This window comes from Protopterus annectens, chromosome 1.part0, assembly GCF_019279795.1.
Source record: "Protopterus annectens isolate FY-2018-M chromosome 1.part0, PAN1.0, whole genome shotgun sequence".
NCBI classification, from domain to species: Eukaryota; Metazoa; Chordata; order Ceratodontiformes; family Protopteridae; genus Protopterus; species Protopterus annectens.
Genome location: NC_056725.1, coordinates 461,797,160 through 461,816,322, shown reverse-complemented (window position 1 = coordinate 461,816,322; position 19,163 = coordinate 461,797,160). Strand labels below are relative to the sequence as shown.

General features: G+C 41.8%; 1 protein-coding gene across 1 annotated transcript in view; it reads left to right on the top strand.

Annotated features, from left to right (window-relative positions):
- The window catches only part of LOC122792885 (extracellular matrix protein 2-like), a 698,737-nt gene that overhangs the window by 522,061 nt on the left and 157,513 nt on the right, over positions 1 to 19,163 (top strand). The window contains exon 9 of the mRNA XM_044060447.1: positions 18,642 to 18,968. Within this exon, the coding sequence (XP_043916382.1) occupies positions 18,642 to 18,968 (327 nt within the window). The remainder of the gene's footprint in view (positions 1 to 18,641; positions 18,969 to 19,163) is intronic.

Genomic DNA, 19,163 nt, shown 5'->3' with positions numbered 1-19,163 from the left:
TGGTGGAGCTGTGTGCATGCCGACACACACACATTAACCAAACAACTAGGGCTCACACATACACACACAAAATTACATCAACATTGGCCCATGCTGTACTGTTGTCCCTCACACACACACACACACACACACACACACACACACACACACACACACACACATGTCGATTGGATGGGTCAGTGTCAGGCTCTGGCAAACAACAAAATGCCCTGTGCATATGATGATACCTGTGCCGCCTCCTGTCATCTGCATTATTGACGGAGGGACAGACTAACATGGTGCTGATGCACAGGGTGACACTATAGCAGTGTAGCAATAATAGCAAGTTGTCAACAAGGAAGTGTAACTACATCCCTGTAGGTATATCTGAGCAGACATTATGCATCAAAGCTCTGATTGTCAATGTAGCATTGTTTACACCACTGTTAGGTCTGAGTATGTATTATCTACCCATGTGCCACTTGACTGAAGTGTAATGTGTTGCCAGCATGTGTTAGTGAGTGGACAGTATGTGTGTGATGTGTGCAGTACAGATTAGCAAGTGTACATCTGTGAACATGGTGGGTGCGCACTGTCTGGATGTACGTGCATAGTGGACACATGGGACATGTGGCATACCCTGTCGTACACATTGTTAACATCTCATAGCATCTTTCAATGGCTGTATGCATTCTACTATAGTTATGTACTAACATGGGTAGACGTATGTATGACATGGGTTGACACTATGCTGTGGGTGATACCGTTAATATCTGTCAATGATTTGCAGTCTGGTAGTATACACAACCTCAACAGCATGACTATAAGCAATCATTGGATGATGCCCTGACAAATGACACACAGAAGTAGGGAACCCAGTATCAATTGGATCCTTCCGGTGCTACACTATATTACTAACCAGTGGTAATGACCACCACCCGTTACTGTGACCACACCTGTTTGTCATATAGCCCCCTTAGGTACATGCAGACACACCAGGGATGTGTCCATCCAAATCTGGAAATGCATGGATTGGCCTACAATGCATTCCCTGGATGGGACGCATATCCTACACAAGGGTATCATACAGACAGATACCTGTTGTCTGATACATGCTGTATAGCAGTAAGCCGACTATGGCATAGTCATCCTCATGTACTATACATACTATCCCATCAGTACCACACAGGTGGTAGCCCTCAACATGTATGTTGGGTACCATTGTGTACATACAGACCCATGTTATGTCATATTTTCCTTGGTATCCACATATCCAGAGGTATTGTGGAGTCCCAAGGTGTATCACATAAGACATTAGAGGCCTGAATGCATATCCACAAGGCAGCCATACACCTATAAAGACTGTCCATTCTTGGCAGACTTTGTTGTGTATGACCATGTCTGACATATACCCCAGGCATATACCCTCACTCACACTACTCTTAAGTAACTGTCATGGGTGTGTGTGCCACAGAACATGACAGTGGATGACCTTGTCACATACTTACATATGTGACCTCCGATCTGAGAAGCAGCGGTACAACCTATCAATGGAAACAAATGTATTCATGTAGTATGCAGGCTTCACACCTATGTACTGATTGAGGGGACATGTACACATATATATTTGCCATGCAGATACCTGATGTGTGCAATGCACTTACTGTTGTAATCATACTATGTCATACCATAGTAAAAGCAAAACACACACACAGTCAGCATTTGCAGGATTCAAACCCCTACCTAACTATGTTATGATACTAGAGAGAGAGACGCATTAACACGGTGCGCTATTTGCTTTACTGGCTGGTTTCCCTTCTCCGGCTATATTTGTAGGATGGTGACATCATCAGTCTTTCCAAAGAGGAATGTACCTCTTTTAGTGAGTTTTCACAGTCTCCAAAAAGGGGACACCTCTCAAAGGAAACTGCAGACATACACACACCCCCACACACACACTCACTGTTTGCAGGATTCAAACCCCTACCTAACTATGTTATGGTACTAGAGAGAGACGCATTAACATGGCATGCTATTTGCTTTACTGGCTGGTTTCCCTTCTCCGGCTGTATTTGTAGGATGGTGACATCATCAGTCTTTCCAAAGAGGAATGTACCTCTTTTAGTGAGTTTTCCCAGTCTCCAAAAAGGCGACACCTCTCACAGGAAACTGCACACATACACCCCCCCCCCAACACACACGCAGTCACTGTTTGCAGGATTCAAACCCCTACCTAACTACGTTATGATACAAGAGAGAGACACGGATTAACATGGCACGCTATTTGCTTTACTGGCTGGCTTCCCTTCTCCAGCTGTATTTGTAGGATGGTGACATCATCAGACTGGACATGGTGATGTGTGTACACTTTGTTTTATGCCATTCCAGGAATGGTCCACGTGGGTCAGCAGGTGTCAACAGCTTGCACAAGACCTCAGAATCCTTACCTTGTGTGATCTATCTGTGGACACATTGACATTCCGTCATATGTCAACACATATTTATGCACAACTTGTTGGTTTTGTGGATACTACATGTGTTTGGGATGTTGATAAAGGGCTATTCAAAGTCTATGTGACACATGTGTAGATGTGTTCATCGATGTATGTCCTGGGTGGCTGCCTTGCAAACAGTCTAGCATGTTTGGGAACCATGATCCGCACATGAACATACCATGGTTGGTAGGGCTGTGTTTATGTCAGCTTCCAATAGCTCTGTTTATGACTGCAACCACGATGGACTCCATGACCTTGCAGATCAGACTTCATAGGCATACTGGACTTGACTTCCCATGGTGTGTTGTGCACCATCACTTGTGGGGAGTGCCATATGTAGCTGTGACACATTCAATGGTTACACATCCTGTGTAGGGGATGAGGCTCAGCGACTGTTCAGGTGCATGATCTGTTTGTTCCGTAGTTTGTGCATGACACATATTGGGAATCAATGTATTCCACTTGCTGCCATGCTTTTGGCAGTGGGGGTAGCTGCTCATCCATTCTACATGGGATATCTCCTGGTATGATGATGTGGACTATTGTCAGTGGGAGATGGGTATGTACATATGGGCCTGTCTGTCATGATGTCGGCATTGTCACTCAGGTACAGTTGGCCCTGACTCAGGACATATATGGGTGTACATTGCTGTTTATGACATAGCTGAAGGAGGTGTCATGATTCAGTCTGGACTCCTTCTCAGCTAATCTTTACAAAACACCAACGAACATGAGCACTAATCCCTGTTATACTCTTTTACACACTTAACACCCTACTGATCCTTTGTGATCAGGCTACAGAGTATGTCATGATAATATCCTGGCATGTCCAGGGGTCGGTTTCATGTGTACTCTTCAGTCCAGCTGGTGGATATTGTGATATTGACACAATGTCACATCTGCCTCATGTACACAGACAACCCTCTCCTTCTCCCAACAAACTCAGATATATGTGTGAGATGCACCTATATAGACATACAGGGTGCTGAACTCTCTCGACCCATGACTGGCACAGTCTATCAGGTGGTGAAGGTAACCACACACACCACATATCAGTCTCACATATCCTCTAGCAACAGCACTCAAACCACATTATCACACATAGACATATTCGGATGCTGTAAATGTACTCTACCTAAGCAGCAGAGACCTCCAAAGCAGACACACACGCACACTTGCTACCCCACTACAATACCCACATATCACATAGTTTACAATGTCAGTGTGCCACACAGTCACTGCCCTTCAGGCTAAACAACACACCTAATACACTTGTAATAGGTGACAATTATTGTCAGACACACTGACGTACCACTCACCAGCCCTAACAAGGGAATAGTCACTTTGGGCTGTCTGTTGGGTGCCAGGATCTGCCGCATAACACAGGCAGTCAGGTCACTCCAAAGCAAATACAGGACTGGCACCATCATTGCCCATGATGGTGTGTATAACCTCAGATGTTACTCCCTGGACCACATGACATGATACATGGAGGAACACTCTGATCATGTAGCCCAGGCCAGTATGACCCTGACCTTGTCTAGCATCTTACACCCACCAATTATGATGTCACAGTATACAGACACACATATCACATTTAACAGTTGCCTAACAAATTTGTTTAATTCATAGGGGATACAGTGTCTGTCAGCCTATGGTGACATGCTCAACATGCCACGTAGCTTCACTATGCACAGCTTGCACCTGTCACCCTTGGACTTTGGAATGCTGGCTAAGGCTCTTGCTACCACCGTAGTGCCTTTTTTAAGCAGGGCTCAGAAGACAAACACACCTCCATAGACATTACAGGTTAAATGAAACTAAGGGTAATGCTGCTCAACAACAGTTGTGTTAACCTCATATTGCGGCCACTGAGGACTCTCCTCAGTATGGAGGATAGCGATATCTGTGCAATGACAGATGCCTGGTTCAGGCTCGCTTATGCACACCAGCACTGCCAGGTTATGTTTCATACCATGCTGTCCGACAACAAGACTTAGAACAGACAACACAACTAGGGGAGTATCCATATACATCACAGATACACACACCTCCGGGTTAGTAGCACTGCACAAAGCATCACAGACCATACATATACAGCTACCATTGTGCAATACTGCCTTTCAGTTTGTTGCCTGCTACAGAACACACTCCCAAACTCAGGGACCACTCTCGGCTTTAGTGGGAACTATGGAAAATATGAAGGTCTCCACAAACACCATTATATTGTGTGTCTTCATATACACAAATATTGACTGGGGATACTACTCAAGCCCCGACACCCTCACCCAACAGTCGCTACAATTTGTAGACTCATATGCTTTGGCACAAACAGTCAGCACAGCCACAAGGGGGGAATACATATTGGAACTGATCATCACCAACATGGGGACTCTATGTTCCACACCAGCGATATACCCCTCATTGGTAAGGTCAGAACATACATGTATCTCACTGGACATACATATACCCTCCACACACCCATTCTGGGTAATCTTGGTGAACTTCTCATGAGCCAACGTCTCACGTCACCGAAGCAAGGTGGTATCCTTCAGAGACCCTGAGACAGTGGCAAATACGGCTCACACTGCTGCATCCTTTACATACACATTCTATGGACACCTAGCAGACTGCATGGATTGTGCTATCCCAAATAACAACATGACTCACTACTCCAATGGCAGGGGACCTGTGTGGTAGACCCCAGCCATTAATAAGCTGTACAACGTCAGGAGGAAGCTACTACATGATAGAGCACAATCCCAGACTGGGAAGGCATCTGTGATCTGTACTAGCAGACAACTACGATCACTCATGAACTTTTCTAAGGGCTGCTTCTACCATGTAGGACTATCACACGGCCTTCTTCAGTTATGTCAGGAACCTGGGTGGACACTCACTGATATGCTGTGAGTTACTGCATACTGACTAAACCTACCCTGAACCCACTGGCATTGCCAACATCCTGGCAAACAGGTTCAGTGCAGATGTCTCCCACCCATCCCCCCTAAGGGGCAACTATCCATCCCAACAGAGTATAACCTCCCTGACATCACACAGTAACAGGTGAGTGCTGCCCTTCCCAAAGTGTACATCACAGTATCAATGTGACCAGACGGTGTCCCAGCCTGCATCTTACATGAGCATCATGACAGACGCAACCCTCACATTACATCACTGTTCAATATCAGAGTTACCACAGGATATGTACCCAAGGAATGGCATACAGCGACAGTGGTTCCACTCCACACAGTTGGTGCGACAACAGACCACAGACAATATTGCCCTATAAGCCTAAGTAGCCTGTTCTGCAAAGCAATGGAGCGTATTGTCATGGGACTCATACACATAGATATCAGGAACCTACAGACACTGTGTCCTACACATTTCAGCATTGTTGTGGGCAGATCTTGCCTCTTGAACCTGTTTGTATTCTTTAAATGGCTAACAGGTCCATTGACATAGGGATGGCTGTCCACACAGCCTACCTGAACCCTGCAAAACCCTTCAACACAATAACCCACTGGGCCATTATGCATAGGCTCACCAGCGTCGATATGGACACATATCTCACATGATGGATTGATACCTGGATCAGGGATAGCACCCACATGGTCAGAATTGCAGGTGCCATGTCTGACTATACACCAGTTACACGTGGCATCCCACACGGCTCAGTCCTGGGACCTGTCTTTTTCAGTATATATTTGTCTGACGTACAGGCTACCACAGGGGGAATATGGCTGAACATGTTTGCACTTACTGCAAACTGGGTGCCATGATCAACTCTCCAGCTGCCACATGCATACTCAAACAGGGTCTCACAGAGATGGATGACTGGTGCCAGAGACATGGCCTACAGCTAAATGCCATTAGTTGCATAGTCATCCCCTTTGGGAATAACAAAATGCCCACACATTACCACATAGGTAGTACTCCATTACATACGATAGGAGTTGTTAGGGGTTTGGGGACATGACTTGTTCGTACTGTTGCCTTTGACATTCACGTTGCCAAAGTGGTTGGACACACCTTCTATGTGGGCCACCTTATCCCATATGGTTTCACATCTAGATCGAGTGATGTCATTGTGCCCTTATACTCATCACATCCATGCTTGGTTACAATGCCACATTTGGGGTGTACCTTACCCGACACCTGCGGCAACTGTACTGGCCATGGAAGTTCCTCACCAAGCAGATCTAGGGACTCGCACAGATGCCCTGCACAGTTCAGATGCAGTAACTCCAGCTCTACTCAGTCACTTACCACCTACTCAGATATGATGTGTGCCTGTTGTTTACAGATATACCCAACCCAGAATTACTGGACATGCTACACCTCAGGATATCCAACTCCCTTGGAGCTACACACTCCAGGAACATATACCTCAGCACAGATGTTAATAGGACATTGTGGTGGGACAGATTCTTATCCCAGAGGCTCCACTCACTCCAGAATGTAATCCCAGTTTCACATAGGCAGAGCCACCTACTGACCATCTACTGGAGACATCTTGACGACTGTATGGGTGATCGTATGTTTACCCCTGGGATATCTTCTGTGTCCCTGCTAGACAGAGGCACACTAGCCTAAATGTACATGGGCTATCTTGTGTGACCTACTATTCACACACACAGTGTAGTAATCTGACAGGGTTGCGAATGCCAAACACACTCTGGCTAGGCTTGTACATGCCCTAGGGCAGATAGCATAGTATCGACCTCTGAACCTATGCTAATGTTCAAGATGCACAATGTTTATTGCTGATACTGTTTGCAGGTCTTTATCATCTTTGCTTTACCAGTTTCTATGAACAACTTTGGTATCTGCAAAACATATTTGATTATGACAGGGTTACACTATATTATAGATGTGTCTGTTGTCATATGACTGTGTGCACAGGGCGGATTACTGTATAGTGACAGGTTCCTGGGTTAACACATGCAACTGCCAGATATGTGTGACCCACTGCTGTACTCAGACATGGCCTAAGTGTGTGAGCATGCCCAGTTCTGCCATTCCGTGTTTTGTTGCCTGACATTTGTCTCATTTATTCAAGTGTGTGAGCATGCCCAGTGTGAGCTTTCAGTATGTTGCTATCTGAGGTCCACTACATTAGTTGATGTGTACGAACATGACCGATATTAACATTTATACTGTGTGTGTTGGAAGTCAGGTTCTGTTCTCACTGCAGGACTCACCTTTGTGTCATAACTTGACAAGGATTATGCTGTGCCTGCAGGGTTTCCATGAAATACTTTGCATAGACTTATCAACATTCCTTCATACAGGCTGACCACTGCAATGCTGTCATGGTTTAGTGGTTCAGTACTTTGGCTATAATGCATAGTATCCTGGGTTCGAGTCCCCTCACTGCTTTATATTTTCATACTGAGCAGATCAGACTGCTTAAGGGTCCATTAAGCAAATATGAGCATGTTGGCTTTTGTTCAGCTATGCCCTACTTAGACCAGGCTTGTCCGACATTGCTCAATATTCACCAACATTGCTGGACGTTGCCCAGTATTACTGAACATTGACCACAGTTGTGCTAGTTGGTGTGTGCGATTTTGTTTGCATATACTACATGGTGGTAAATGCTGTTTAGCACTGCTTTATATTGCTTAACACATGGAAATCATGCCTTAGGTGGTGCTGCAGGGCTGCCTATGTCGGATGCACATACTACACTCCCTGTACATGTTTGAAAGCAGGTAGTGTCAACTTAGGCATCCCTTTTACTATATGTGTGAGTCGGAGAGAGGTATTATTTCCAGAGTTCCTACTGAGTCAGTGTATGTGCTATGCATTGCCTCTTTGCCAAGGCCAAAGCATTCTGGGCATGCTTCCTTCTGCCTACTGGGCCAGGCTCAGGTTGTTCCTCCTCCGAGTCACGCTCTGCCTGTGATGGCCTTGGCAATGGTGGGGGACTGTTTGGCCCAGGCCTATGCTGGTCCTGCTGCAGCTGTTTTTGCAGGATCATATTATGTAGCATAGCACATACCATGACAATTTGGGTACATGTAGTTGGTGAGTACTGCAAGGCTCCACCAGATGTGTCCAGGCACCGGAACCGTGACTTGAGCAGCCCAAACACACGCTCTATTAGATTACGTGTTTGTGCGTGTGCCTCATTATGGCATTCCTGTTCAGGTGTGTGTGCATTTCTGATGGGTGTCATCAGCCACGGCTCCAGTGCATAGCCAGCATCCCCCACTAGGTGACCATGTGGGATGTCCCCATTGGCAAATGTCTGGTACAGCTGTGTCAGATGCCAGATATGGGAATCATGGTAGCTTCCAGGGCAGCCTGCACACACATTCGGTATTATGCCCTGGGCATCACACATAACCTGGCAGTTGATGGAGGGGAAGCCCTTGCGGTTGAAGTAGACCCTACCCCGCTCGCCGGCTGGTACTTTGATGCGTATGCGCGTGTAGTCTATTGCACCCACTACCTCAAGGTATTCCGCTATTTGCTGGAAGAGACACATATTGCTGGCCAATACCTCACGGGAATTGGGGAAATATACATGATCAAAAATGCAGTTTGGAGTGTGCGAATAAAGCTGTGTTTTAAACTTTTGGAAACAAGTTTTTACATCTCCTTCCTAGCTCAAAGCACTTATTCTTTATAAATATACATGATCACCGACATGTGCTGACATGGCATCCAGGAACTGGTGTAGTACCCTGGATGCTGATGCCTGTGATATCCCCATCATATCACCAGTTGGTCTCTGGAAGGTACCTGTTGCTAATATTCTTAGGCCAACACATACCTTGGTTTCCACTGGGATGGGTTCCCCTCTGTTGGTTCTGTGTGTGAGGCGTGGCCTGTACAGCTCAACAATTTGCTGCAGGAGGTCTCTGTCCACTCTATAGTGCTCCACTATCTCCAGCTCATATAGCCCCTGGTAGGTTACCCTGGGCCTGTACTCTCTTCTTCGTCTCCTCACGGTGGGTTGTCCAGCAGCATTTCCATTGTCATCACCCTCAGCATGTTGCATATGTCGCCTTATAACAGCAATGGCAGCCCCTAACATTTCTTTGTCTCAGTAAAGCTTTTTCAGTTTTCACTTCTATTAGCTTACTGCAGTGTCTGTTGTGAGAAACATACTGGACTGTTGCTTGCAGAGTTTTAAGTGCTAGGCTGGGCTGGGCTAGTGTACTGCCTGTGTAATTGCCCAGTTCTGATTGTTTTCACCTGCTAGCTCTGCTAGTACTCCCTGGTAGCTTCCTACTATTTGTTGTGCTTCCTTTTTCCTTTCTGTTTCCTCGGGGGGGGGGGGAGCACCGTGCACACAAGCACAAACACGCGCACAGCAGCTAACACGCACGCACACATGCTTACATGGACTAAAACTTGCTTATTCGGGTTAACACACTCGCACACCAGTGCAAACACGCTTACAACTCTTTAAACAGCCTTATATATGCTTACTCCGGCTTAAACGTGCACACTCACGCTTACACGCGTGCACTCTGTCTTACTCGGGTTTACACGCGCGCATAACCGTTCAGCAAGAAACTTTGGTGTTATTCACGGCATACGCCTTGCATTTCTTGACTTTACCTAGCCTACCTGTTGACACACCTCTTTTCATGATGTATAAATGACAGCTGACACATGCCACTCTGCTCCAATGAGCTTCACTTCTTTCATACATACCCCCCTCGTGATGTCACCTATCTTCGACTCTGTTACTCCCCATATCCTACTCCTACACTCCACTGACTGTGCTCATTTGCTATGTAAACTTGCAATTCACTATCCTAACACTCATTTACATAGGATTGCCTACTGATGCTTGGTTACATCTCTTAGACTGAGCTTCCCCCCTTAGCAACCTCTACTTGGTGGCCATGTCTTCAGCCTGCCATTCCCTTGTATTGTACAGTAACAATTTCAATAAAATCCACATTTGTGGGTTTTAATTTTTAGTATTCTGGGTTTTAAAGCACAGCCTGTTTGCGTGGCACTGCGCTACGCTTAAACATCGGAAATCTGCGAAAAAAATAAATTATTTTTATTTTCATATTGCATCAGGAAACATTTCCAATGGCCATATATTTGGCCATTGGCCTGCTTCCTGCACTGGATGCAACCTTTATTTGGAGCTGTCACGGCTCCGTTTTGCTATTTGCAGAATGGTACTCAGTTGTCAACTGAGTACATTTCTGCAAATAACACTGCTCTTACTCGGACAGGTTCGGGTTTCCTGAATCGCAAATCTACCTCATTTGCATGCCTTTCGCCTGCAATTGAGGTAATTTGCATATCCCAGCCCTGTCTGTGTAAGAGCAGTTTTAGGAGCTCTCTTACACGCCCCTACAGGCTGTTCCTGGATCGCTCGTCGGACATGATGGCTGCATGGAGTCTTACTCTACTCTAAGACTCCGTGCAAACCTTCGTGAATCTGGCCCAGATATTATGTATGGAAAAATTTGGCAACTGTTTTGGTTTTTAAAGCTGAAGATATTTGGTCTTTTATATATATTGGGATAGAGACTTTTCATGACTTAACATTTGAAACTGTTGGATTGATGATATTAACAGAAAGACATTTCCTAAGGAACAATTATTTGTTTTCTTGTAGGAACTTAAAATGTTAAAAAAAGTTACTTTGCAGTTTAGAACTGATGAACCGCATGCAGGATCTATGTGTAACTGTCAATATTATTGTGAAAGCTAGAGATGAGAGAACCTTATGGAATGGAGAGTGGAGGCTGAACATTGTTTTCAAATGTAAAAACCACATGGTTAAACACTTGCCAACTGTTATTTTTGTGGCTGGTCATAGAGGGGCATTAAGATATGCTGTCTAGCCTAAATCATGTTTCTTTTGTGGAATCTTTTCTTATTAAAAGGAAAACCTCACCCTCTCCTACCATTTAACTATATTCTTAGGTTGTTTTTTCCTTACAATATGGTTCCAGTATTGTGTAGGTACCAGAAACCTGCTTGAACTTTTTAAAACTTTTATTTCCTTGCATTGGAACCAAAGGAAGGGAAAGTCCACCGATTTTTTTTTAAAACTTAACTTCTCATGTACTTTGCAGAGGAGTTAGTCTCCACCTACATGGCATATGACAGGCACAGTTAAATCTGTAGTTTACCCTGTCAGGTACTGCAGTCAGTCTTAGATTAGCAATTACTGTTACTGTCAGGAACATGGCAGCTGATATAAGAAAAGACAGAAAGTTGTGGAACTATTTTCCACTATTTTTTACTGGAGAGTGGAGGAGAACTTAACACTCCCCTTTCATAGCAAAACAAAGCAAATAGATCAGTCAAGAGTTTAAAAGCAGGTATCACCCCATCTGACAAATTTGCATAAGTAGCAAGACACTATTCAAATGCAAAGCTTTAAATTTTGGTTATTTATAATTGTTTATGTTAATATAATTTAAATGTAGTATCAAAGATTTCTGTAACATTTAGAGAAAAGACAGAAAATATTTTTTCTTGTAAAGTAGCAACACAGTTACCATTTAAATGCCCCTCCCCCACACACAGGACAGAACTACAGAAAGAGAGACAAGTAGCAACTTTATTAACTAAGTGCACTGAAAATGTCTGTTATTCTAAAAATGTATTAGCTCTGGTTAAAGCACTTGGGCTTCAGGCCAGTTATTTTACATTGAGAAGATTGTGGTCTGCACTCTTGTGGGAGGAGAGGCTAGATTCTGCCCTTCTGAGCTGGGCATTTCTGGTTAAAGGATTATTGTACCTGCTTATTTAAACTGTTTCTTTCTGAAATTGGTGCGCCTTGTTTGCTGTAGCATAGACTAGATTCAGGCATGCTGAATCTAGCCTTGTTTGTATAACTTGAGCACTAATCCAGACCATCTTTTTTGGAGAAGGTTCCCCTGTACCCTAGTGGCAGGAGTGTGCAGTTAGAACTTGTCTGATTGAAGACTGCTGGAACAGGGCTCAGTTTTGAAATTTTTACTGGTTAATTGGGTAATTTATTTAAATCAGTTTGCTCATTTTCTATTGTTATATAAAAATTGCACTTTATTCATCTGCTTTTACTGTATTTGTGTTTCTTCCTACTTCATTGCATCTATTCTGCTGCATTTATTACTGCTTGTTAGTAGCATGATTAAATTGTAACTGTTATTTTAAACCTTTGGTTGAAGCACATGGGCTTCAGACCAGTTGTTTTACATTAAGAAGGTTTGTGGTCTGCACTGTTGTTGCAGGACAGGTAGCTTATATCCTTCTAAGTTGGGAGTTGCTGATTGAAGGCTTAGTGTTTGTTATTCTAAAAGTGTATTTGTTCTGGTTTAAGCGCTTGGGCTTCGGGCCAGTTATTTTACATTAAGAAGGTGTGGTCTGCACTCTTGTGAGAGGAGAGGGTAGATTCTGCCCTTCTGGATGAAGGATATTATGGAAGGGACTATATATGGTATAAAAGTCAATGGATGTCAAGAATTGCTACTCTTTGTGAGAGAAATTGTAGCTGTTATTATAAGTAAACAGAAGGATGTGAAACATATGATAAGTGATATTAGCAAGGCATTTGATATAGTAGGACATGCTTTGTGAGATGTTATGGAGAAGAATGGAATAGGTAACAGAGTTAGGAAAGTGTGTATGTCAGCATATCAAAATAATAGAGTGAAATTGTTAGTGAACAGGTGACTGAGTGAAGAAATATACATGAATAGTAATTTAAGACAAGGATATCCCATGAGTGGGATATTATTTGCATTAGTAATGAATGTGATAGTGAGTGAAGTAGCTTATAAAATTAAAGACGCTACAAATGTGATGTAAAAAGAGGTTGTGATTATAGTAGTTTTGACATATGCAGAAGGCACAGTGGTAGTTGCTTTGAACAAAATATGAATATGGAAGATGTGAGTTTGTCTGAATGGATGTTTAAAGGAAACGGGAATGCCCTTGAATAAAGATAAAAGTTAGAGTTTGGGTGATGTGAAAATTGGAGGTGTGTATTTCTCAATGAATGAATTGTCCTTTCTAGGAATAAAATGTGGGGAAAATTATGTAGTTATGATGCAATCAGATGGTTTGATAAAAGCAATGAAAGAAATATACATAATAAACATCAGAGTTACCAGATTAAAAGACCTAAATTTTGCTTGCAACTTAAATAGGACATGTTGGAGAGATAGATATGTTTCTCAGAGAATTCCCATTCTCTGGAACAGACTCCCCATCCATGTGAAGCAGAGTTCCTCCCTATCCCCTTTTAAGTGCATTTTGGACCAATGGATGGGTAATCAGAAATGCACCCAGTCTTGCTGCTATGTCTCTGATGGGCAGAGGCAGTCAGTAAATCACCACTTATAAATTAAATATAAATCAAATTTGTGGGTCACATCTGAGTAGCACAGCTAGGCTTATAAGTGGTCGTTAGTCTAGTATACACCTATGAACCTGCAAAAGAATTTTTAAGTCTGCAGATATGTAAACCATGCCTGTGGAAAAAAAGATTAGACAGCAGGTGAAACCTTTCAAACCACACCACTCTCTGAATGTGTTCATATTACTCAAAATCAAGTGAAAATGTGAACCATAGACAAACTCTATACATCTGGTAATGCCAGAAATAGCAGAATAGCTGTCACACAGTTAAAATCATTTTTAACATAACATTTGACATTGCTGGATGAAACAACTGAATATATTATTTAATAACTGTATTTATGAGTCAAATGGACTGTGTACATGCAAAACACTAATAAAAATTGTTGAAATACTTATATTAGTTTAGTGAAACCAAAGCGGGAGATAGGATTATATATAGAGAGCTTTGTGATTGGCTGCTGAACTGAAGGACCTGGAAACAAGGTTTGGTACTATACTTGAGTGAGATACAGGATATCATTGTTCAACCTCCTCATGAGGCAGAGTCTAGGTCTCAAAAGGTTGTTAAACTCAACCAAAATGCCAAGACCTTTAAGGGTTTAACTTGCAAAGTTCTCAGAGTGAGATTCTGGAGACTTCATGCACTCCTAATATTAAGTCATTTGACAAACAGTACATTAAATGAAAATAATAATAATAATAATAAACATGACTGCACACCATCTTAAAAATATACACATACATAGACACTGAGGAGAGTGGCCCATGGAACTGAAACACTAATAACCACAGTGTTCAGATGTGTTGAAGCTTGTTATCTACAAGCCCACAATGGTTTCATTTGTTGTTATTCTTTCAGTAACCAGCTAAGGCTCAGTAACTGCAAGTTTCCATTGTCGGATTATAATAAGTGTGATTTGGGAGGCTGCCCAGGGTTCATGGAATTGGGGGTGGTGGTTCATGTCTGGCAAGCCAGTACACTGCCTCGGTTGTCTAACTATATATATATATATATATATATATATATATATATATATATATATATATATATTAAAAGTTGGTGTTACATCCAGCATTGTTAACTCAATTAGTTACCTTGTGCTAAGGATACGAGTCACTGACATTATAAACAATAAAATACACTTAAATGTCATTACAAGTGTTTTTTCTTATACTTGGGTGACTGATTTCCAGACAGTGATGTAGTCACTATGCTGTAATGTAAAAGTAAAGGTCTAGGCAGTGCATAATGCACATGCACAAGCAGTTTCAGCTATGTGCACTATTTATACACAGATTCCACTGAAATAATTTTAGACTGAATCACTGAAAATGGGAATTTAAATCAGGAAGTTGTCAGATGAAGTAGTTCAATTGTTTAAACTGTAGTGTAGATGGTTCATAGCCAGCAGACAGTGCAAGGATTACACTGAAGCTCCAGTTTGTGTTTTTGTGAATCTGAAGCAAGCTACATATATACCATTCCAGAATGGATCCCCACAGCTGTTTCTGGACTAATGGTAAGAGTGACCTGACAAGCACATTGAGTTCTGGAGTATTATTAGCTCTGTTGTCTAGTTATGGGGAGTGGGCCTGGTTGCAAAACAAAAGAGAAAGGTTGTTTTTCTAGGGGCAAATGCAGTGCTGTAAGAGGTAGCCAATATAGTATAGGGATGATGGGAAGGTCAAACATAAAACCGCTTCAAAAATACTCCACTGGAATTATTGAACTAAGAGGGTCTTGAATGTTCTCAAGAATAGGATATAAATACAAGACACTACTAATCATCAATTTGCATGAATTGATGCTGAAATTTCAGGAATCATTAATAAATTGCTGATTTGAGAAATTTTAGTTCAACAGCGAACACTATGTTAATTAACTCTGTTGCTGTTTGTTACTGCCCACATTCACTGCAGCATAAATGAATTATGTTTTATGTGGTCTGGATATTCTTTTCAATTGCACTATAGTTATGGGCCTGGGAATTAGCCTAATCCTCTTAGATTTACAGATTTTCATTAAAAAAGTGAGGGTATATAGTTATTCAGATATCTTGCTGATGTACAAATACTCAAATCACATAGTTTTGAGCACTCTGTTTCAGAAGGGTAATTTCCCTTTTCAATTTTACAACACAGCACGACTTAGAAAGGAAAAAAAAAACTTGTTTTGTATATTAAAAATATATATATATATATATAATATATATATATATATATATATATTTTTTTTTTCACTTTTTGCACTGCAGTATAACCTCATCGTAGTACTTTCCATAACACACGCACACATACACACACAACACACATACAAGTATATGGTGGATACAGGGAGCATGCTTCCTGCATAAAACATTTGTGAATTTGAACTTTTCATGATTCCATGTATGCAGTTTTGTGTGTGCACAAGCATGTGTGTGTGCACCATGCATGCTCGTGTGTGTGTGTGTGTGTGTGTGTGTGTGTGTGTGTGTGTGTGTGTGTGTGTGTGTGTGTGTGTGTGTGTGTGTCTGTGTGTTTGTGTATGGTAAACCATAATAACTTTGTCTTAGATGAAGCTTACCTATACTATAATACATTTATTCAGGTTGTATCTGTTCTGTTTTACAGTATTTGATAAGACAGCGCTGTCATGTGTGAAGGATAATTGAGTTAGTTTCATGGGTAAGAAAGTACTTCATCCTAAATAGGAATTTGGCAGCAACTATCTTTATGTGTGAGGAGTAGTTAGGAGTTTGATAAACAGGAGCCAGGGCAGTTATGATGGCTTTGATAGGCAATAAATAGTTTCCTGCAGATACCATGGACTCTTTTTTCAATTAAAAATAACATAATTTTAGCAAGCAGTTTATTTTGTGTTGTTCTGTACAAGGTTGCTGTAGGGAGCTGTAGAGCCTAGTATGGTACAATGTCTGTATGTATAGTTAAATATGAATTAGAAGTGAACTTAGGATGGGGGGTGGTCCTATGAGTGAACCGTGTGGTACATTTCCGCTCATTTGGGAGCTGCTAGATAAGACATTATTTAATTGTATTTTCTACTGTATCATGCATTGAGCTGAGTGGTGAAATGGTTAAAAAAATCAGAAGGGCATAATTTGACCACTGTTACTGTGGGGAAAGCTGGACAATAGTGCGTCTGTATTTACTTCAGAATGTTGGACTATAAATATGTACTGCTACCTCATAGGGGGAATGTAATAAAACTGCTGCTACTTCAAAGGGACATGAACAGTAGATGACTGATGTTTCCTGAAATAATAATGTTGCAGTTTGCAGTAGATTAACTGCATGTATCAATATGTTTAAAACAACTTGAATAGTGAATTTAAAAGAATAGGTGCTGGGGGGAGACCACAAAATGAAAACAGCCCCATCCCCAGGGTATACTTAATCTGTCACTGCAGGTTTCTATTTAATATGTGGCTTTGCAGCATTACTCAGCATAAGATATATAAACAACAGAGGTTAGGGAAAGTGGACCTTAATCTGTCCAGGGTTCTAAACTAATTTTCACCTTGTTATTTAACATCTCCAAGGTCATAGTCTCAAATTGCAGAAAATCTTCTGTATTTTAATATTGTTGAATAAACTGGCTTTTAGTTGCAGAATGGATAACAGACTTCACTGACTCTTTTATTCTTTTTATTTTCACTTTTTAAGGCACACAACCATTAGACAACACAACTTCAGTGGCAGACACTCCAATGAATGATCTAATGTCACTTGATTGCTCACATTTCCTCTGAGGGAGGGCTACTGTTTTGGTCCCCAAATAGCCAGTAGTCAAATCTGGTATAAAAGAGGTCTCACAGGGAGAAGAAGGAAGCCCTCATCCTAGAAAGTACACATGTAGCTATCATTTTTCCACTTCTTTGATGTAGAATTTTTTTTATTTGGTTATTTATGCTTTGTTGACTGGGTTAGTTCTACTAGGACAGCATTCCCTTTTCAAGGGGAGCATTAAGGTGATATTCAAACTAACAAGGGCAAATTTGCCAGGTCACTGTTAAAAATTCCTCTTCTCGACAAGTGCCATGGGATATTTTATACTCACCTGAGCTACCACTAACTCCGGCAGATGGGGCATCAGTTTAATGTTTCTTTGAAAGAACGACCCAGTGAGAAGTGCAGCAACCCTATATGCGACACTGCTGAGTCAGTACCGGAAAATGAATCTAAGAGCTTGGAATGGGAACTAAAAACAAAATATGCATAGATGAATAGTGCTTATTACCCTTCATTTACATACTGATTGCAAAAGTGAATGGAGTATACCTTATTTGCACGAAAAGCCACTCCTGAAGTGACTGTTTCACTCCCCAGGAAGGAATGGTTAACATTTATGGAAAGTACCCCCCCCCCCCCACACACACACACACACACAGTGAATGGAGATAGTTTTTGAAGTTGCATCACTACTGCTGCAAGGGGATCCCTGTTACTGCACTAAAAAGAAAGCCTAGAATTTAATAATTGTCATGTAAGTAAATGTTTTGTATGTCTAAGGCTCATTGGCAGCCTTGTTTTTAATCAACAATGACAAGATCTGCATTGTAAATATTAGGGCTTGTATTGTCACTCAGACTTGTTCATGTATCTGAATAAAAGTGCAAACATTACATACTGGGCTAATGCTTTAAATATGAACAAATAGATACGATAATGATGTAATATTTTGTTAAGCAAACTGATAATGATATACTGACCTCTGAAGGCCTGATTTTGGTACTGTTAGATCTTGTTCTTAATAGAAACTGTGTAATTTTTTTCATTTGTTAAACTATATCTGGCTAAACATGATTTTCTTTTGTCCTTCAGGAAGTTGGAGTCTCTTGACCTGGCCTATAACCAGATAGTTCATGTACCATCATTTCTACCCAGGGTCCTGAAACAGCTGACTCTGCACCATAATCAGATTGAGAGGATACCAGGCTACGTCTTTGCCCACATGAAACCAGGTCTTGAATTCTTGCATCTATCCCACAACAAACTACGCAGTGATGGCATACATGGTGTGTCCTTTCTAGGCCTTTACAAGTCTTTGGCAGAACTCCTGCTGGACAACAACCATCTCCAGGCCATCCCACGTGGTATCCTGAATTTGAAGTCTCTGCAGGTTTTGCGGTTGAATGATAACCATATCAGGTAAAAAATTTCTGGATCAGAAAAAAGTTTACATTGTGCTTTATGGTGTTATTACAAGACACACTGTCAGCTTATCAGTGTCAGTGGTGTAACAAATAACACATTCACCTTTGAGGCAGGGAATACTGGAATATTTTGGGTTCTTTCCACTATATCACATATTTGGATTCATATTCCAGTACTGATATTGCAGTG